Source organism: Myotis daubentonii, chromosome 2 (genome assembly GCF_963259705.1).
Source record: "Myotis daubentonii chromosome 2, mMyoDau2.1, whole genome shotgun sequence".
Taxonomy (NCBI): Eukaryota; Metazoa; Chordata; class Mammalia; order Chiroptera; family Vespertilionidae; genus Myotis; species Myotis daubentonii.
In genome coordinates this window covers 55,882,035-55,897,370 of record NC_081841.1, presented here as the reverse complement: position 1 = coordinate 55,897,370, position 15,336 = coordinate 55,882,035, and the positions used below count along the sequence as shown (strand labels likewise).

Genomic DNA, 15,336 nt, shown 5'->3' with positions numbered 1-15,336 from the left:
TTTTCCCAATACCATTTATTGAAGAGACTGTCTTGACTCCATTGTATGTTCTTGCCTCCTTTGTCAAATATTAATTGAGCATATCGGTTTGGGTCGATTTCTGGGTTCTCTATTCTATTCCATTGATCTATATGTCTGTTCTTGTGCCAGTACCAGGCAGTTTTGAGAACAGTGGCTTTGTAATACAGCTTGATATTTGGTATTGAGATCCCACCTACTTTGTTCTTTCTCAGGATCGCTGCAGCTATTCGGGGTCTTTTTTTATTCCAGATTAATTTTTGGAGAGTTCGTTCTAATCTAGGTCTTTGAAGTATGCCGTTGATATTTTAAGGGGAAGTGCGTTGAATTTATAGATTGCTTTGGGTAATATGGACATTTTAATGATGTTGATTCTACCAATCCATGAACATGGTATGTTGTTCCATCTGTTTATGCCTTCCTCTATCTCTTTTTTCAACGTCCTGTAGTTTTCTGAGTAGAGGTCTTTTACCTTTTTAGATACATTTATTCCTAGGTATCTTAATTTTTTTGGTGTGATGGTAAATGGGATTGCTTTTTTAGTTTCTCTTTCTGTAAGTTCACTATTGGTGTATAGAAATGCCATAGTTTTCTTGGCGTTAATTTTGTATCCTGCTACATTGCCGAATCTATTTTTAATTTTTAAAGGTAACTCCCCAACCAAGATGGTGGCATAGGTACATGCCTGTACTCACCGTCTCCTACAACCACATCAAAATTACAACTAAAATACTGAACAATCTTTATCCAAAACCCCCTGGAAGCTGGATGAATGGAAGTCCTACCACTAGAGAAGTAAAGAAGAAAGCACACTGAGATGGGTAGGAGGGGTGGAGGCACGGGATGGGCTGGTTAGGCACCCACGTGTGTTGCTTTTTTAATTGGAAGGGAGATTATCTCTGTGGAGGCCCCCTGTGAGGAGCAAGGGGGTCCCAGCCCCACACTAGACCCCCATCCCAGGCTCCCAGAGCTGGTAAGAGAAGTCCCCATAACTACAGGCCATAAAAACCAGTGGGGATTTCAGCTCAGTGTCATTGCAGCTGCTGGAGACCCAGGTGTTTCTTTTAAAGGCACATGAACTGAACTTAAAAGGTCCTGCTTCCTTTGAGCTCCAGGGCCAGAGCAAGGCTCTGGGAGACCCAGACACATACAAGGAGGAATTGGACTGTCTGGTATCGGGACAGGAACTTGGTGATGGCTTTCTCCCATATTGTTCCTATGCTGACAGCCATTTCTGTTTGCTCTGCCCTGGTGATTCCCTGAGACCCTGCCCCATCCAATTTGCAGCCCCACCCAATCTGTGTTCAGTGACTTTTGAATATGAATGGCCTGTCCTTGTACAGGCTTCAGACTTTGCTAAAATCTCTCAAACAAACTTCAGCTAGGTCAGGGAGCCCCAAACCTATCAATAAAAGGCCTAAGACCTGTCTTGTTTCACAGCTTGGCCTTGGCTGGGTACTTCCTAACCCAACACAAATAGGAGGAATCTGCAGATCTCTTTGTAGCTCCTGCCAGGTGGCCCCAGGCAGTGGCTGATTTTGCACCTCCCTGGAGACCCAAGAATCAGTGCACCCAGGGGGCAGGATCAGACCATACCAAATTACAACTCTACACATCCATAAACTACACACTCAAGGGACAGACTCAGTGAGCACCAAAGCCCCACTGAAGCAAGTCCTTCTCCTTAGGGGTGTCTCCTGAACAGTAGCTCTCCCACTGTAGTCATAGCTGGTCTCCACAGCCAATTGGCCTAGAGGTCAATTCTTCCCAGTGACACCAATAGCAATCAAGTCTCAACTACAACCAGATTGTGCTCACAGCCCACAAAGGGGTGCACCTAGAGGGCCCAGCTCAGGTGACTGGGGAGCTGAGCCACTGGGCCCTATAGGACACCTACTACACAAGGCCACTCTACCAACTCAAAGAGACATAGCAGCTCTACCCCATACATAGAAAAAACCCCACAGGGAAGCAGCCAAAATGTGGAGACAAAGAAATATGTCACAAATGAAAGAAATGGAATAAAGCAAACTACTGGATATAGAGTTCAAAACCACAGTTATAAGGTTATTCAAGAATCTTCTTGAGACCTCTAAGAGACTTAGTGAAACTTTGAAGGATCTTAGTGAGAATGAAAAAAAAAAAAAAAAAAAAAAAAGGAAAAGCACCAGTCAGAAATTAGGCATACACTGACTGAAATAAAAAAATAATATACAATGATTCAACAGTAGAGTAGATTCCAAGAATCAAATAAAAAAATTTGAAATATGAGGAAGCAAAAAACAATCAGAACAGCAAAAAGAAAAAAAGAATTCAAATATATGAAGACAGTGTAAGGAGCCTCTGGGACAACTTCAAGTGTATCAACATTCACATTATGGGGATGCCAGAAAAAGAGAGAGAGTAAGATAACTAAAAACCTATTTGAAAAAATAATGACAGAAAACTTCCCCTACTTGGTTTTTGTTTGTTGGGAGTTTTTATTTTTATTTTTTATTACTGCCTCAATTTCACTAGTTGTAATCTGTCTATGCAGATTATATGATTCTTCCTGATTTAGTTTTGGAAGATTGTAATTTTCTAAAAATTTATCCATTTCTTCCAAATTGTAAAATTTGTTGACACATAGTTGTTCATAATATGTTCTAACAATTCTTTGTATTTCTTTGGTGTCAGTTGTTACTTCTCCTCTTTCATTTCTGATTTTATTTTGTTGGGTCCCTTCTCTTTTTTTCTAAATATATTTTTATTGATTTTTTACAGAGAAGAAGGGAGAGAGAGAGTCAGAAACATCAATGAGAGAGAAACATCGATTAGCTGCCTCCTGCACACCCCCTACTGGGGATGCGCCCACAACCAAGGTACATGCCCTTGACCGGACTCGAACCCAGGACCCCTCAGTCCGCAGACTGAAGCTCTATCCACCGAGTCAAACCGATCAGGCCTTCTTTTTTTTTCTTGATGAGTCTGGTTAAAGGTTGGTCAATTTTGTTTATCTTTTTAAAGAACCAGCTCTTGGTTTCATTGATCTCTTGTTTTTTTTAGACTCTATTTAATTTATTTCTGCCCTTTATTATTTCCTTCCTCCTACCGACTCTGGGCTTTGTTAGTTGTTCTTTTTCAAATTCCCATAAAAGTTAGATTGTTCGTTTGAGCTTTTTCTTCTTTCTTGAGATAGGGGTGTAATGTTATGAGTTTCCCTCTTAGGACTGCTTTTCCTGTGTTCCACAGATTTCGGGTTGCTGTGTTCGAATTTTCATTTGTTTCAAGTTCCGATTACTTCCTTGACCTCATTGTTAACCCATTTATTGCTTAGTAACATGTTATTTCGCGTCCACGCCTTTGTGTGTTTTCAGTTTTCTTCTTGTGATTGGTTTCAAGTTTCATGGCATTATGGTTAGAGAAGATGCTTGATATGATTTTAATCTTCTTAAAATTATTGAGACTTGTTTTGTGTCCTAAGCTTTTTCTGACTAATTTCACTTAGCATGATATTTTCAATGTCCATCCATGTTGTCACAAATGGCAGTATTTCATTTTTTCTTATGGAGAGTAGTATTCCAATGTATATATGTAGCACATGTTCTTTATCCAATCATCTATTGAAGGACACTTTGATTGTTTCCATGTTTTGACTATTGTGAATAATACTGAAATGAACATAGGGGTGCAAATAAATGTTTTTGCATTTTTAGGTAGACACCCAGAAGAAGGGTTGCTGGGTCATATAGTAACTCTATTCTTAATTTTTTGATAAACCTCCATACTGTTTTCCATAGTGGCTGTACAAGTCTACATTCCCACCAGCAATGACTAAGGGTTCTCCACAACCTTTCCAACATGTGTGACTTGTGTTGTTGGTAATAGCTATTCCAACAGGTGTGAGGTGGTATCTCATTGTAGTTTTGATTTGCATTTCTCTAATAGCTAGTGAAATTGAGCACTCATATATCTGTTGGCCTTTTGTATGTCTTCTTCACCATTTCTTTCTAACATTGTATTTATGGGCTTAATCAATGCAATAAGGAAGGAAAATATAAAATTCATCCTGATTGGAAATAAAGCATTAAAAGAGTTTTTATTTTCAGATGACACAAACATCATTATAGAAAATAAAGGGAAACATAAAATAGCTATTAAAACTAGCTTAGTACAGGAATAAGGTACAAGGTCAATAGAAACATCAACTGCATTTCAATATACTAAAAATGAACAATTAGAATTTGAAAATAAAAAAGCAGGTTATATAAAAACATGAATTACTTAGGGATCAATCTAACAAATCTGTGTCGTTTTTGAATGCTTAAAACTACAAATCATTGGTGGGGGAATACAGAAGACCTAAATAAGTGGAGAGATGGACCATATTCATGGATCTGAAGACTTAATAGTGTGAAGACTACAATTCTCCAAATTGATACATGTAGTCACCACAATAACAACAAAAATTTAAACAAGCTCTCTTTTTAAGGAGAATTTGACAAGCTGTATTTACAAATTTAAATGTAAAAGCAAAGGACCTAGGTAATCAACAATTTAGAATAAGAATAACATTGGAGGTCTTTTACAATACTGATCTCCATGTTAATTATCTATTTGTGTCAAGAGCAGTGTATTTCCAGTCATCCAGATTTAAACTCTACAAGTGACTTTGTTTTCCTCTTACCTCATATTAATTAGTCCATAAATATCATAATTATTTCTAACTTCTATGTCTGCCCTAAACATTTTACCCAGGTAGTAAGATTTGCTCAAAGAATTTTGAAGCACAGTCTCATTTGTTTGATACAGTTTTCTTGTAAGAAAGGCTCTCTGCTTACTTTTTTTACCTTTCTCAATGTGTTCTAGGTCTGAGGAAAGTTCTATCTCCTCACAGGGCCTGCCAGAATAGGAAGCAGAATATTGTGTTCTGGTCATATACATGAACTCTGGATCCAGGTGACCTGGGTTCAAATCTCAGCTTTTCTGTCTATTAGTTGTGTATCTTAGGTTCTATGCCTCAATTTGCTTATTTTCAAAAGTAGAATGATAATGGTAGCATATTATTATTAACTAGAGGCCTGGTGCAAGAATTTGTGCACAGGTGGGGTCCAGCCAGCCCAACCTGATCGGGGGGAAGAGGGGGCGATCGGGGGTGGGGCAAGCTGGGGGGCAGGGCCTCAGGCCATTGGCCAGCCGGCCCCGCCCCCTGGTTGAGCTCCCAGTTGAGGGGATAATTTGCATATTAGCCTTTTATTATATAGCACTAGAGGCCCAGTGCACGATTTTGTGTACCAGTGTGGTCCCTCGGCCTGGCCTGTAGGATTGGGCTGAAACCGGCTCTCCAATATCCCCCAAGGGTTCCCAGATTGTGAGAGGGTGCAGGCCAGGCTGAGGGACCCCACTGTGCATGATCAGGGCCAGCTTGGGAGGGACTGTGGGAGGGCTCCAGGGTGTGTCCTGTCCCTCTCACTCAGTCCTGATCAGCTGGACCCCAGCAGCAAGCTAACCTATTGGTTGGAGCGTCTGCCCTCTGGTGGTCAGTGCACGTGATAGTGACTGGTCGACCAGTTGACTGTTTGCCCCCTGGTGGTCAATGCAAGTCATAACAAGCGGTTGAGCAACCTTAGCATATCATTAGCATATTACACTTTGATTGGTTGAAAGGCCGACGGGATAACCGGACACTTAACATATTAGGCTTTTATTATATAGGATTATAATAATACTAGAGGCCTGGTGCATGAATTCATGCACATTGAAAGGAAATTAATTAGAAGAAATATTTTAGATGCCGGGGAGGGACTGTGAGAGGTTGACTCAGGGCATGTCTGGCCTGTCTTGCCCAGTCCCAATTGGCTGGACCCCACCAGCAAGCTAACCTACTGGTCAGAGTGTCTGCCCCTGGTGGTCAGTGTGTGTCATAACGACTGGTTCAGTGGTTGACCGAATGGTTGACCGATTGGTCGGACACAGCATATTAAGCTTTTATATGTATAGCTATTGATGATAATAATAATGTGCAATATATAGGGTTTATATATATAGGGTTTATATAATGTGCCAGGATTGCACATATTAAATACTATAAGTGCTCTTATTATTTCACTTGACCACAGGGATCTCCCTTCTGTATTGAAAGGACACATAAATCTGTGTCATTCACATCGCACTTAAATATATGTTGCCCTGTGTAATTTCTTGTAATGTTAACTTTTCATGATTGTATATTTTATATATTGTATTGTTGCCCTTGACTGATCAACTTTGTTGAATTTTCTACACTGCATAGCAAAATGCTAAACACATTCAAATACTTGTTAAATTATGAACAAACAGTATTGAAGGACAGATAATTTCTAGGGCTTTTTCTATTCCTAGGAGAACTGATTACCTCAGCAAAAGCCACATTAGCATTTTGGAGGTTTTTAAAGATCCAAAGTAACAAATTTTGTCTCCTCAGATCTGGCCACTTTGGGATCAATTGTGCTGACAAACAATGCATTCCCTAGGGGTCCTGGTTCTGAGAGACTGATAAAGACCTTTTGTTGTATTAAAGAATAAAAATTAAATAGTTGCTTAGCAGACGTCAGCCCACAGAGACTGGCGAGGAAGGTACAATGGGAGCATCAAACAGGTCACCAGCAGGTTAAGGAGAAGAATGAGAGGTGGAATAATGAGGTTGAAGGGCATCCTTGCATTGAGTGGCCTGCAAAAGAGATCTTTAATTTTTCTTTCAAATCCATCATTTAAGTAGCCGTAGATTTCCTCAGCATAAAGAAAATAGTTGTCATTTAACTTGAGGATTATATTTATTTTTAATAGATCTTATTTTCTTTAGAATGGTTTAGATTTACAGTACAATTGAGAAGATAGTATAGATTGTTCCTGTATATCATATGCTAGGCTTCCTGTATTAATATCTTGCATTAGTATGATGTATTTGTTGCAATTAATAAACCAAAACCGAATCATTATTTTTTAATACTATTTTTCAGTCTTTTATTTTTTTAAAATTGAATTAAATCCCCCCATCATCATTTATCCCACCTATACCCTCTTCCACCTCCATTCCCCCTCCTACCACCTTCACAATCATCACACTGTTGTTCCTGTCAATGAGTTCTTTCTCTTTTGCTCAATCCCTCCAACTCCCAGCCAGCACCCCTGTACAGCTGTCAGCCTGCTCTCTATGAGTCTGTCTCTATTTTGCTTGTTAGTTTAGTTTGTTCATTAGATTCCACATATGAGTGAAATCATATGGTGCTTGTCTTTGCTGACTGGCTTATTTAAGTTAGCATAATGTGCTCTAGGTCCATCCATGCTGTTGCAAAGAATAAAAACGCCTTCTTTTTAATGTCCAAGTAGTATTCCATTGTGTAAATGTACTTTAGCTGTTTTATCCTCTCACCTACTGATGGAACCTTGGGCTGTTTCCAGATCTTGGCTATCTATACTAATAAAAAGGTGATATGCTAATTAGACTGGACGTCCTTCCTGAAAAAGCTGGTCCGGGGGAAGCTGCCTTACCTGCAGTCGCGGGTGCCTGAGGTGGTTAGGGGCGATCAGGCAGGCAGGCAGAGGTGGTTAGGGGTAATTAGGCAGGCAGGCAGGCAGGCAGGCAGGCAGGCAAGTGGTTAGGAGCCAGTGGTCCCGGATTGCAAGAGGCATGTCTGACTGCTGGTCCACAGGGATTGGGCCTAAACTGGCAGTCGGACATCTTCCGAGGGGTCAGGGATTGGAGAGGGTGCATGTTGGGCTGAGGCCCCCCTCCCCCGACTCCATGCACAAATTTCATGTACCAGGCCTCTAGTTGTAAATAATAGTGCAATAAACATAGGGTGTATATGTTCTTTCAAATTGGTGTTTTGGGTTTCTTTAGATAAATTCCCAAAAGTGGGATCTCTGGGTCATAAGGCAGTTTTATTTTTAATTTTTTGAGGAAACGCCACACTGCTTTCCACAGTGGCTGCACCTGTCTGCATTCCCACCAACAGTGTGTGAGGGTGCCCTTTTCTCCATATCCTCACCAACACTCGTTGTTTGTTGATTTACTGTTGATAGCCATTCTGATAGGTGTGAGGTGATATTTCATTGTGGTTTTAATTTGCATTTCTCCAATGATTAGTGATTTTGAGCACTTTTTTTCATATATCTATTGGCCATCTGTATGTCCTCTTTGGAAAAATGTCTACTTACGTCCTTTGCCCATTTTTAAATTGGATTCTTGTTTTTTGGTGTTGAGCTTTATAAGTTTTTCATAAATTTTGGATATGAAGTCCTTATCAGATGTATTGGTGAATATGCTCTCCCATTTAGTGTTTTTTTTTCATTTTGTTAATGGTTTCTTTTGCTGTGCTAGTTTGATGTAGTCCCATTTTTAAAATTTTTCTTTTTTCTCCCTTGCCCAAGTAGATATATCAGAAACAATATTGCTACAAGAAATGTCTGAGGTTATATTGCCTATGTTCTATTCTTGAATTTTTATGGTTTTGAGTCTAACATTTAAGTCCTTAATCCATTTTGTGTTTATTCTTATGTGTGTTGTAAGAAGGTGGTCTAGTTTATTTTTATGCAGGTATCTGTCATATTTTCCAACACTGTTTATTGAATAGTCTATCATTAGTCCATTTAATGTTTTTGACTCTTTGTCAAATATTGACTATATAAGTATGGATTTATTTTTGGGCTCCCTATTCTGTTCCATTGATCTACATGTCTGTTTTCATTCCAGTACCATGATGTTTTGATAATTATGGCCTTTCAGTATAGTTTGATATTAGGTAGCTTGATTCCTTCAACTTTGTTCTTTTTTCTCAAGATTGTTGTTGCTATTTGGGGTCTTTTGTGGTTCCACATAAATTCTTGGAATATTTGTTCATTGGTATCTTGATAAGAATTGTATTAAATTTGTAGATTGCTTTGGGTGGTATGGGTATTTTAATGATGTTAATTCTTTCAATCCATTAATACAGCATATGCTTCCAATTATTTGTATTTTCTTTCTTTTTTTTAAAATATATTTTATTGATTTTTTACAGAGAGGAAGAGAGAGATATAGAGAGTTAGAAACATCGATGAGAGAGAAACATCGATCCGCTGCCTCCTGCACATCCCCCACTGGGGAAGTGCCCACAACCCAGGTACATGCCCTTGACCGGAATCGAACCCGGGACCCTTCAGTCCGCAGGCCGACGCTCTATCCACTGAGCCAAACCAGTTTCGGCCAATTATTTGTATTTTCTTCAATTTCTTTCTTCAGCATCTTATAATTTTCTGAATATAGGTCTTTTATATCCTTGATTAAATTTATTCCTAGGTAATTTTATTCTTTTTGAAGCAATTGTGAATGGGATTGTTTTTTAGTTTCCCTTTCTGGAAGTTCATTATTGGCATATAAAAATGCAATGATTTTTGGGTACTTATTTTGTATTCTGCTACTTTACTGAATTCATTTATCAGTTCTAATATGTAGTTTTTTTGTGGAATGTTTTAGGTTCTCTATATACAGTATCATGTCATCTGCAAATAATGACAGTTTTACTTTTTCTTTTTCATGATGTGTTTTGGTGTGGGCATCCTTGGGCTCATCTTGTTGGGACTTTCTGGGCTTCCTCGGCTTGTGTGTTTTTTTTTCTTCACTAAGTTAGGGAAGTTTTTGATCATTATTTGTAGAGAGCACCTGGGAAGGCACATGGGCAGTTCTTTAATTATTGTCAGCTGAATCCAGTGGCTTTGGCAAAGCCACGACCTGGAAACTCGCTTTGCCAAAAGGCAGGAGTGGTGCCAGCTTGACCCTCAGCCCAGGTGCCAGGCGATGGGTTTTGTTATTTAAATCCAGCCAAGCACCAGGAATGAATACGACTCGGGCCCACCCAAGAATGCACATAATCTTGGTCTTGACTTTTAGTAAAACTTCCTGTTTTTTGTTGTATATAATAAATATGCTGTATTGGCTCAGGGTCACTGTCACTGTCCCTGTCTCATCATCAGAGGACAGTGGTCCCACCCAGCCCCAGCTTTTTCCTTCCACCTCTGTGTCAGTCTCTTTCTTTCATTTTCTCAATCCCCAGCCGCCCCTACTCAGGAACAGGACAGCTCTCTAGCCGCGCTGGGTGTGGAGAAGAGAGACATATTTACAATTATTTTTTCAAATAGGTTCTTGATCCCTTGCTCTCTCTCTCTTCTCCTTCTGGTACCCCATATGATGCAGATGTTGTTATGCTTCATGTTGTCCCAAAGGCCATTTAAAATATCTTCATTCTTTTAAATTCTTTTTGCTGCTCTGATTGGGTGTTTTTCTACCTTGTCTTCCAAATTGCTGATTTGAACTTCTGCATCATCCAACCTACTATTTATCCCTCCCAGTGTATTTTTTAAAAAACCTTCACCCAAGGATATATTTTTTATTGATTTTTCTGGAGAGAGGAGAAGAGAGAGAGAGAGAAAAGAGAAAGTTGCCTCCCATACAGCCCCTGACTGGGGATTAAACCAGCAACCTAGATATGTGACCTGACCAGGAATCAAACCCACAACTTTTTGGTGTATGGAATGACACTCCAACCAACTGAGTCACTTGATCAGGGCCTTGAAATATATTCTTTTTTTCAGATACTGAATTCTTCATGTCTGACTGGTCCTTTTTTTATGGCTTCTATGTCCTTTTTCATGCTGTTGAGCATCCTTATAATCATTGCTTTGAACTCTATATCTGGTAAATTGCTTGTCTCCATTTTATTTAGCTCTTCTTCTGGAGAATTCTCTTGTTCTTGCATTTGAGGTCTGTTCGTCTCCCCATCTTGGCTGCCTCTTTGTGTTTATTTCTATGTTTTAGGTATATCTTCTATGACTCCTAGCCTTGGTAGTGTGGTCTCATTTGTCGGTGTTCTATGGGACCCAGAAGTGTAGTCTCCTTGATCACATGACCTGGCGTTCTAGGAATGTCCCTTCTGTGTGTTCTGTAGGCACCCCTGTTTTAATTGAATCTCAATTGCTATTGGGCTGTTCTTTCATGGGATCCACACTTAGGCTGGCTGATTGTGAGGCTCAAACCCCAACATGGCATGTGAACTGCTGTTCAGGTGCTGATCATACGATGTGGTATTCGCCTCAACAGGTTTTGGTGTTTGCCGAGATCTTGCTTGGATATACTGAGGTGAAGCTTATTGGATCCTGCTCTGTTGTTGTCTGAAGCTGGTCACTGGGTATATTCCATATGGGCCTCTTGTGGGGACTCTGATATAGGACAATGTTAGACGTTGCCTGTGACTGGCCCTGGGCAACCTGTTTGGAGCTATGAATGACCCATAGTTTGTGGCTGCCTCTGCGGGACCTGGGTGTGTGTGCAGAAAGGACCAAGTTGCACACCAAGTCTGGCTTTTACCAGCACTGGGCTTGGGGAAAGGCAGCAAAGTTCTCAAAGAACCCAGTCTGTTCAGCTTAGTCACTGAAAGAGCCTCTGGCTGTACTTCTCAACCGGGCATAAGTTCCACAGGGTAGGGTGAGATGAATTCCACAGGGTGGAGCTATTGCTTTCCCTTAGGCTGCTAACTCATGGAGGAGAGTGCTCTGCCCGAAAAAGATGGTTTCTGCAGTGAGGGAATGACTCAGTATAGTGATCCTGGAGGCTTACCCTTCAGCTCCTTGCCCCCCAGAGTCACCAACCCCAGACTCTCCTCGTGTGGCTCTAGTCTGCTCTGCTTTCCCTCTGCCAGAGCCCAAGGTGAGAGACTGTGAATGGAATTTTGTGCATTGCCTTTTTAAGAGGCTGCCGGTGTCTCTAGCCATCTCTTCCTGGTGGGCAGAAGCCCTGCTGCTTTTCACAGCCAGATGTTATGTACTTTCTGGCTCTGGTGCTCTAGTCTGGGGCGCCTGGCTTGGGATTTAGACCCCACACTTCTCAGGGTGAGCACCCTGTAGCTGACATACACCTCCGGAACCTGAGCTGCCACCTGTGGGAGCCCTGCCAATCCTCTTGCTCCTTCACACTTCCTACCAGTCTCGATGTGGCTTCTTCTATAGGTCCTTGGTTATAAGGCTTCTCTGCGGCTCTTCTTCAGGATGATTTTTCTATAATTTAGTTGTAATTTTAGTTTGGTCCTGAGAGGCGGTGAGTGTAGCTTCCACCTAATCTGCTGCCATCTTGGATCTCAAAATGTTTTGAGTATATTTAATTATAAAACAAATTCTGTTTCCCGAGTGTGTGTGGCTGAAAGCTGTAGCCACCAGCCCTGGCAGAAGAGCTTCTTTGAGGGCAGAGTGAATGACTTGAATCATGAAATGAAGTCCATAGTTTATTTGGATTTCCTTAGTTTTCACCTAATATATCTCCCCCTTCCCCCCATTCCACAATCCCTGGTAGGATACCACATTACATTTAGATGTCCTGGGCTGAGGCCGAGGAGGAGCCTGTAACCAAGGTACATGCCCTTGACCTGCATCAAACCCAGGATCCTTTGGTCTGCAGGCCGACACTCTATCCACCAAACCAAACCAGCTAGGGCAAGGCTTATGGCTATTAATGTTGACCTGGCTTGATTGAGATAGTGTTTGTCAGTTTTTCCTCTGTAAAGTTTCCCCTTCTTTTGGATGGAGTATCTACATAAATTATTTGGAATACTTCTACACAGGAGATTTCTCTCTTCTCTCTCTTTTATTAATTTTTAAAATCATTTATTTATATCAGTATGGGCTCTAGGAGTTTAGAAATTTTAAATGAAAAAAGAAGAAATGCCATGGAGAATAGAGTCCTACTTTCCCTGAATACTTGTGAAGTCTAAAAGATGCTTGTACTTATACTTTAGCCATTATCTTATAGGAACAACTGAAAATATGATCAAAATAAAAGGTACATTCAAGTAACTAAGTGATGTTAATAGACACAGGTCATAGTTGCATATGTACTGTAAGAGCACACAATTTTACTTGCACAATTATAGAACCTAAAAACAATAAAATGACTTTTTAACTATTTAATGGCAAGAATTTTAATTATTTGGTCCAAGGTTCCTACATGACTGTTACCTGTTTTTCCACCGCTCCCCCTCTTTTCTAAGTCTATACTTTCCCCCCCACTATATCTGGATTTGATCTTTAGTAGTCAGTCTATGCTAAGCAATCAAATGCCTCTAGAAGGTCTTTCCCAAATTATGAGCTCTTTTGATATTTTGATGAATTCTCTTAATCTCTAACATTCTTCTTAAATCAAGGGACAATGTAAGTCTGAATATTGGAGAACTTATTTAGCCAAGATTTAGTTATCCTACCCCTAAATTCAGGCTTATTCTCCTTCAGTTTATGACTTTGCACCATCAATGTTAATGTTAGTGGAAGCCATCCAGCACTTGGAAGTCCTATTTTCCCCCTCATATTTCACATGAAGTAGTCTTCCAGAAAGGCCAGTAGAAACATTATTTTTTTGTGCGTGGGTAAATTGGCTTAAAGAAAAAATATAATTATTTTCACTGATTTTGAAATTGCCCTATTAGCATCTTCTCATTCCTGAAAAATGGACATTTTAAAATGAGAAGAAGAGCTCTGGAATCACACCTTTCTATGAGATCACTTTTAAAGCGTCAGTAAGGAATCTTCAGTTACTTTTGTGTAATCAGAGGCTAGATATTGAAGTATTCTCTATAAGTGAGAAATGGTCTCAGGGCATTTATACTCCACACCACAAGAAGGCTTTATGGCCAGACATACAACTTTATTTATTTGCATTTTCTTTTTATGACATTGAGTATGTTGAGAATCTAGTCTCTAAAATGTGCATTTGTTGAAGAAACCATTCAGAATGAAATAAACTTAAACAAAAGAGAAATAAAGAGCTTGATTTTGGCTTTTGCATTATAAGGGACAAAGGTTCTTAGGGGCAGAATAGCTTGATGAATCTCAGAATAAGAAGAAACCATTTATTTGGCAAATTAATGAATGTCACTCATGGGTTAGATTTAAACTTAATAACCTCAAAAACATTAATCATCTCTTACTTCTTTGTGAGAAATACAATCCATTTTACTGTGTCTTTGAAGGCATCTTTCACTTGTTTGTTTCGAAGGGTATAAATGAATGGATTAAGCAAAGGGGCAACTGAGGTGGTGAGCACAGACACCACTTTATTTATGGCCACTCCCTCCTTCGCTGAAGGTTTGATGTAGATGAAGATGCAGCTGCCATAGGTGAGGGAAACCACAATCATATGGGAAGAGCAGGTAGAAAAGGCTTTTTTCCTTTGCTGGGCAGAAGGGAACCCTAGAATGGTCTTGATGATGTATGTGTAGGAAAGCACTACACACACTAAGGTAATGATGAGAGTCAGCACGGCAAAACTCAAAACAATTCTCTCTAGTAACGCTGTGTCCGAACAGGTTATTTGTAAAATAGGGGAGGTATCACAGCCAAAATGATCAATCACGTTCGAATCGCAGAATTCCAGCTGGAGGCCCATGCTTAGACGGGGGAGGATAATCACCAGGGCAGCACACCAGCAGCAGAGAACGAGCGCAGTGCAGACTCGGTTGTTCATGATGGTGGTGTAACGCAGGGGCTTACAAATGGCCACGTAACGGTCATAGGACATGGCGGCAAGGAGGAAAAATTCTGTTGCTCCAAAGAGGACAACAAAAAATATTTGGGTGGCACAGGCGTTGTAGGTAATTTTATTATCTCCAGTTATCATAGTATACAGGAATCTGGGAATACAGACGGTGGTGAATGAAACTTCTAAGAAAGAGAAATTTCGGAGGAAAAAGTACATGGGGGTTTTCAGATGGGAATCCAAAAGTGTGAGGGTGATGATGGTGAGGTTCCCAGACACACTCAACATGTAGGTGAGAAACAAAAATACAAAAAGCAGAACTTGTAGTTTTGGGTCATCCGTCAGTCCCAGCAAGATGAATGTTGTTATTGCTGTATAATTTTTCATCACTGCCTTGTGCCAAGTCAAATGTAATTCCACCTGAAGAGAGAAGTGTCATAAGAAGCTAGCAGTGGAATGTAAATGAAAACTCCCCAACAAGCTAGCTCACGTTATTCTTTTGCCTAATAAGCAACTTGTTAACACAGTGCCCTTACATTTTACTAAGAGGCATATATAGGAAATATCTAATACAGATCTAATGCTTATAATTTTTTGATTAGAAAGCAGATGTAGGAAGATGTCAAATAAAAACAACACAAAACAAAAGGACATAGATCATGTGTCTGTTTTGCAATTCTGCAACAGTATTGCCTTGTAGTACAGATTTTGTCTTTATCATGAAGGAAATTGTCATTTTTGAGTTTTTTTCCTCCCATCCTTGTTTTTCTTTGCTTTTCCACACCATACTGAAATGTTCCATT

At 40.0% G+C, this 15,336-nt stretch overlaps 1 protein-coding gene across 1 annotated transcript; it reads right to left on the bottom strand.

Moving 5' to 3' along the window:
- Nucleotides 1-13,981: 13,981 nt before the first annotated feature.
- LOC132226150 (olfactory receptor 6C2-like) lies at nt 13,982-14,920 on the bottom strand. Its single transcript, XM_059681011.1, has one exon. The coding sequence runs from the start codon at nt 14,918-14,920 to the stop codon at nt 13,982-13,984; it is 939 nt and encodes a 312-aa protein (XP_059536994.1).
- Between the last annotated feature and the right edge of the window lie 416 nt (nt 14,921-15,336).

Excerpts from the sequence above, each read along its gene's own strand:
- LOC132226150 (XM_059681011.1), bottom strand. The coding sequence starts at position 14,920 with ATGAAAAATTATACAGCAATAACAACATTCATCTTGCTGGGACTGACG.